We start from the raw sequence: 6,567 nt of genomic DNA on the forward strand, positions 1-6,567 counted from the left end.
TCCACCTTCAGTCTTCTAATATCCAGAATCACATACAATAAAAACACTTTTGATGCACATTTAAAAGGGGTGAAATCTTTAGATAACGATACACATTACACTGATGTAGTATGTAGAGGTGGAAGCCCCGTGAACCAGCAAGCTGTAGTTACAAAACTCGGTCACTAGATGGCAGAGGTGTTAAGATATGAACAGTGGCGGACAGTCGTTTGTTTACACTTGTTGCAATGGCGACCATCACTGAGCTAAAATGTGGTAAGCGGGCGCTATCATTCGCGATTTTGTGTACTTATTGGATTCTTAAATCAAACTCGCGTAGATGAACGACAGATCATTTAACTGGACACTTTTGCAGAGTGCGAGTAGCACTGGCTTAACCACACATGACTCCTTCGTGTGTATGTCTTCATTCAAAAATCCTACAATTTTGACAGCTAAGTGACCCTTGTTGTCAGGAAATAGACGCCTTAAAATGACTCTAGGCTGTCTCTAATCTTAAAATCTATATTTCAGTTCGGCACACAAAAATACAACCTAGGTGCCACATAATTTCAGTTTCTCTTGCATTTCACACTGCTCGCCAACTAGCGTTAGTTAACATTAGCAAGCTAGCTGCGATAGCTAGTTAGGTTACTTCAGGCCGAAGAAAGTTGTACGAAAATGGTAAAGTGCGTTTATTGAAGACAGTTTGAATAATCGTATGTATTCCGATTTGAAGAGCGATTTCTATTGATTCTGACAGGATATTGAGTGGTATTTGAAGAGGTATGTGTCGTTGTGAATAAGTAAGGGATCATTAAATTTAGAAAGTATTGAGTGGAGTACGGCAAATACTTGAGAAGACCGTTAATGCCAAGTTAGCCTGATATACTAAGTAAACTACCACCCACAATATAAAGTAAACTCCCACTTAAGGAGGTATATGACTTCTTTTTAATCAAGTAAAACCGAAATGTTTTAGCCGTGAGGGAAACGCTGGAGTCCCGCGGTGTGCTGGGCCAGCTGAAGGCTCGTATCCGGGCAGAGGTGTTCAGCGCCCTGGATGATCAGCGGGAGCCTCGTCCGCCGCTGTCCCACGAAAACCTGCTCATCAACGAGCTCATCCGGGAGTACCTGGAGTTCAACAAGTACAGGTACACGGCGTCAGTCCTGACAGCAGGTGGGTGAAGACAGCTCGTGTTCTCACAAACATTACCACAAATTCGTGATCACTAAAGCACCATGGTTTTTTTATGTGACGTGTTTTATTTGGCACAGTGTGTGTCCAAAGTATTACGTGTCCTGGTTGTTATTCCCGTCCAAAGCTTATGGGATTGTTCATTTTACGGTCAGTAGATAAAAACAATAACTAGTTTTTCAAAGTTGGGAAAGGAGGCAGCTGTATTACCCCAGCTGATGTTTCTGAAACTCAACCAATCACAATGTTTGAGCGAAATGAATTCCATCGAAGCTCAGGTCTGTTTGTTTTCTCAGAGTCGGGCCAACCGGAAGTTCCCTTGGACAGACAGTTCCTGGCAAATGAGCTGAAAGTCACAGAGGATGCGAGTTCCAAGTCTGTGTAAGTCCTGTCTGCAGTCCAACACAGTGTTCAGATATTTACTGATCTCTCTCTGGGGGTACGATCAGTTACGGGATAATCATCTCAAAAGCTCTGTGAATCATCACTGTTATCATAGTTCCATCTTGAAATATCTGGGGATTTTCAGTAATTTCAGCTTGTCCCCACTACTGCTTTGGAAAGACACGACTAGTAGTTTGTGCTCTGAAAGTCTGCACAGGGATGCATCAGGGATAGGAGTCTGCTTTGCATCACTTTTATATCACTGTTCCTTTTCCCATCACTTCTACTTTTGTCTCTATGTACCATCGGGGAAAACTCCAAAACACATAGTATTTCTATTTGGATAGATTGTGTACCAATGTGACATAATGACCTAGGTCTGATTCTTGCCCAGGATCTTATCATGCAGCCCATTTCCTCTCACCCAGTTTAACAAGTTTCCACATTTCACTTTCCAGACCTCTTCTCTATGGCTTGGTGGGCCACTTTGTGAACAGCAGTGATAATGGCGGAAAGGCGTTTCTGCGGGGAGCCTCTCTACCAACTGGTACTGCTTCAAGCAACACAGTGCCTGGACCTGATGCCTAAAAGTTGATGCACTGAGGAGTGGAACAGCATGGACTGAAAAGACACTTTTACACTTCAGTAGATGACGTGAAATGTTGAAGAATCTTGTCGGATTCTAGTGATGTAATCTCCACAGTTTTTCGCTTTGTTTTCACCTGAGTGTAATCTACAGGCAGCCCAGCACAGTACGGTGTCAGTTGCCAATGAGCCCGGATGGCCTTTTTTTGTTTAGGTTTTAATATCAGGCTTTAGGTTTAGCATCAGCCATGATGGCACTGTAGTGATCTCCTCGTTCTCTCATGTTCAGGTTTGATATTTTTATATTGTCTTTCAAGTTCAAAAATAAATGTTTTATATTTATACACCACACTGAATCCAAATCGTTTGTGGCAGTGCTATTTCAATGGCTACCACATGGTGGCAGTCTCACCAAAGAAAGAAGAAGACTGCTGCTGCCTGAGGGCTGAGGAGTGATATTTTGTTGTAACCTGTTGCAGCTTCATAGCTACTAACTGATGTGCATTGAAAATAAGGTATTTTAACTGCATTAATATTGTGGTTAAAATAATCTTATTAGATTATTTCCGTTCAACAGTATAAACATAATGGAGCCAACTTTTTATTTGAAACTTTGGTAAAGTGTATTCCTCACAATCCGAGCTCCATTTGCAAGTACAGAATGTACTTTTGAGCATGTTCTTCATTCAGTTTTCATCACGTACAGTTTAAATAGTGCTGAATAAGCTGCACCTGAGCGTTTTCTACATCCACATTCAGTTACTTTCCTGTGATTGTCCTGACATTTGTGGCACTCATTGTGTTGGGTGGGCTTGGCTGCACAGACCGTGTCGCCCCTTCACCCTTGCCTGCGAGCTGGTCTGCGATGTTTGTATGAGTGGATGCTTTATCCTGATCTCACATAGCTGACAGTCCACATGTTCATGCTGAGTTGAATGGGACATCCTCCAGGTTTATTTACGTGGCTGCTGTCCTGCTCGTTCACCTCTTTTGCTGTGTTCTCCACAGCTGAGGAACTGGGGTCCTATCGACGTCAATAATTACAATATTTAAATGATCTAAACTGTACAGGAAAGGAAAGAGGGTCCTTCCTGTGAATTCAGCAAGTCATAAAAGATGCTCACACTCCTTCAGCAGACAAACATCTGCTGCAACCAGCCCGCTCTTTGCATCTCACTTCCTCTCTCACCATTTAAGGGAACTTGACATTGCTATCTCACACGATTTGAAACCCAGAGTTTCTGGAACTGATTATCTACGGGGCCAGGCATTTATTTCTCAGCCTGATATCTGATGCTGGACACTGAGTTGGACCAGTACCGCTATCTGTAACATAATCCTTGTCTAAATTGTTTTTAGCTTTTAGAAGTGTATTTATCTTGTCTAGCATATCTGCACCTCTCATTCCTGATTGCAGAGGGCTTGATAGATGAGATAATAGCTCTCAAATTAGTTCACTGAAAGAGTGAGGTCATAATAGCACACATGGTAGAACTTGCTAAATTCACCCGTGCCTCTGATGGAGCGAGTAGCTTTACAGATGAAACGTGACCATTTACTGTCAGTGCAGTTTGTGCAACAAGATGTAATGTTCACTTAACTCTATACTGTATTGCTTCTCAGTTCCGTTGTGAAGCTTGTTATTAAATGCATATGCATGTTGAAAACTGAAAAAGTGAGGTTCATTCGGGATATTTGGAGTATGAATTTCCATGGTTTTCTTGAAGCAAACCTTTTTTGCCCTTAAAGACTGTGACCCTGAGGCACCCAGTTTATTGGCACCAGATATGAGCGTTCTCTTGAAAATGGCTATATAAGCAGAGGAAGTTGAACAATGGCACATGATTGCTCAACTGGCATTTTGCCCAATAAAAGGTAACCTTTCTCCTCCCTGGTATAAATTAGTTGTGTGTAAAAGCGACAGCTGTATAAATACTGAATGTAGTGGTCTTTTGACTGCAGCGGAACGAAATGATGTTTGCCCCTGGTCTCAAATTAGAATGCAATTGCATTCCACGAGGGTCAAACATATCCATAAACATATTTTCTCTCCAATAGATGGCCTTCTATGGACATGAGGGTGAAGAAAAACATTAAACATACTGTAGAGATCTCTGCATTACAGTTGATGTGATTTTTATTATATGTATTCTACCGCGCTGTGTTGAAGGACAGTCTACATCTATGCTGTCAGCTGTTTAGCTGTGAGTGGTGAACTGCATAAATTCACTCATTTGTTGCATAAATTTAGTTGCAATCATGTATTTTTAGATTAAGACTTTATTTAGGTTTCTTCTGTATGTTTGTCAGTCTAATCCCTTCATAATGGTTATAATGGGATTCACTGATGACTATTGATTTAACCATCCTTCATCCAGACTTTTTATCCACTCCCACCACCTCCTCTCCTCCTTGTCACCGTCGGCTTTTTGTAGGTTTATTCACTGCACTGAGGAATCACTTTGAGATTATTGCCCATGTTAGACAACCAGGAGAGCACAAATGTTCTGGCCAAAGTTTAGTACAGGGTCATTCTGACAGCACATGGTTGTCCCCATACTTCTTATAATTAATGCTTTCAAGGTTCCTGTCCTCCCTTCACCTGACATGTATCATACATATATCACATTAAAGAGGAATACAGAGGTGACAGCAGTCTGAGAGCTATGATCCTGTAATAAACCTGTGGGAATGAACATGGAGAGCAAAGCAGTGGCATGAAGTTGCAACGCAAAAATCATCTGAAACATATACTCTTGGGCTGACAGCATATTCCCTTGTTGCCTCGTTGTGCTGTTCAATGATAAGCCATAAACCATTTGTCTGTCACAGCCACAGGTAAAGAAACAACTTTGTTTGTTTGAACAACGTTATTGCTGCTGGACCATATTTAGTCACTGGGGCTCGGGGTGCTTGCCTGTGCTAGAAAGTAAAACAGAAAGCTGCCGAGATTCCATACAGACCCCACTGTCCTTATATGGCACACACTGCAACCTCTCTGTTCAGTGTATCTGCTGCTTTGTCTCCCTCTTTCCTCCTCCTCCTCCTCCTCCTCCTTGTCTCGTTCTTCATCCCTCCCTCTGCCTTTCCTCTCACCCTGTCTCCCTGAGTTTTTCAACCCTAGTTTCTCCTTCGTTAACGGCACCCTGTCCCCTTGATGTCAGCCAGAGGGAGCCCTGAGGTCCTCATGTCTTGGTCTGTCATCAGGTTTCACACACACACACACACACACACACACACACACACTGGCGCTGTGCTGTGCCTGTCTGGCACAAAACAGGCCCCAGCTATCAACCAGCAGCTTGATTTATTAGAGCAAATAGATTGGTGTCCTTATATAGGAAGTTCCATCGGAAAGAAGCTGGAAGCAGGAGGGATGCAGCAGGGGAGGGATGGAGGGGGGAAGGGCTGTTTGGGATAGTGGAATGCAATGTGCGTAATGACAGAAGACACGCATGTGGGATGTACACGCACGCTCACACACAAACAGAGAGACACACATTCATTACGTGAATTATGAGTTATGTATTCGGGGGGAATCTCTTGGAGTGGTTACAGTAAAGGGGGATTCCTGTGCTGGGGACACCTTGCCTTATGAGGAGTAGGAGCAGATTGCATAATCTGAAAGCAGGATGTGGGACTGGAGCATGCAGCCATTAGCTGTTAGTGGTTGTGCCTCCATCATGAAACTGTGATGAGCTTTTTAGTTTTATTACCCTGTATTTTACTTCAGGTGAAAATGTTTGATCCTGAGCACAACCTCGGGTGTAGAACCCGACCTGGGAGGGAAAAATATATTCATTAGGCCTTTTTCACAAAAGACATTTTTGGCATGTCACAGTAGTAAAAGCACAGGGGTAAATAATAACGTTAACAATGGCTGAATTGCAGCATGCATACTGGCTCAGCCATCATTAACATTATTAGTAACACCTGTGCTTTTACTCCTGTGACAAGACGAATGTCTGCGGTGGAAAAACTATCACTATTGCAAGTAAAAGTCTTGCAGTCAACATGTTACCTAAATTAAAATCTTAATATGGATGGTTGTAGCTGCACGTAGCAGATAAACGTGGAAGAGTACAAGTATAAAGTAGCATAAAATGGAATGGAAAGTTTTACCACTGTCATACACAGACCTTACTGCACACAGACAAGCATCCTGCCCGTCTGCCAGTCCACTAAGAGCAGTGATGGGAGAGAATTAAATGGCATTGACTTTTCTGAGCTTTACTCCTCTCGACTCAGCACCTCTCCATTCACGTCGTACCTTCCTGAGACTGGTGTCCGCAGTGCGCATGTCCGCTGCCTCCTGCGCCGCTCCTGGATGCTGCCTGCCGTGAGACGATGCTGGAGGAGGAGGGCCGGCTCGCGCGGCTCCACCCTCGCGCAGCCGTGCGCAGTTTAAATGGTAAAACCCT

The 6,567-nt window shown here is 43.2% G+C and overlaps 1 protein-coding gene across 1 annotated transcript; it reads left to right on the forward strand.

The window, feature by feature from the left end:
- The first annotated feature begins 184 nt into the window (after positions 1-184).
- cep20 (centrosomal protein 20) lies at positions 185-3,816 on the forward strand. The gene is made up of 4 exons (XM_076728793.1): positions 185-255; positions 962-1,159; positions 1,474-1,558; positions 2,020-3,816. The coding sequence occupies exons 1-4, from the start codon at positions 228-230 to the stop codon at positions 2,147-2,149; spliced, it is 441 nt and encodes a 146-aa protein (XP_076584908.1). The 5' UTR covers positions 185-227; the 3' UTR covers positions 2,150-3,816.
- The last annotated feature ends 2,751 nt before the right edge of the window (positions 3,817-6,567 follow it).

The sequence above is a fragment of the Chaetodon auriga genome, chromosome 4, assembly GCF_051107435.1.
Source record: "Chaetodon auriga isolate fChaAug3 chromosome 4, fChaAug3.hap1, whole genome shotgun sequence".
In the NCBI taxonomy this organism is placed as follows: Eukaryota; Metazoa; Chordata; class Actinopteri; order Chaetodontiformes; family Chaetodontidae; genus Chaetodon; species Chaetodon auriga.

What these genes read in the sequence shown, in the direction of transcription:
- cep20 (XM_076728793.1), top strand. Translation starts at nt 228, where the DNA reads ATGGCGACCATCACTGAGCTAAAATGTG. An exon ending in CATCACTGAGCTAAAATGTG is followed by an intron (nt 256 to 961) that starts GTAAGCGGGCGC and finishes GAAATGTTTTAG; the next exon opens with CCGTGAGGGAAACGCTGGAG. An exon ending in GATGCGAGTTCCAAGTCTGT is followed by an intron (nt 1,559 to 2,019) that starts GTAAGTCCTGTC and finishes TTCACTTTCCAG; the next exon opens with ACCTCTTCTCTATGGCTTGG.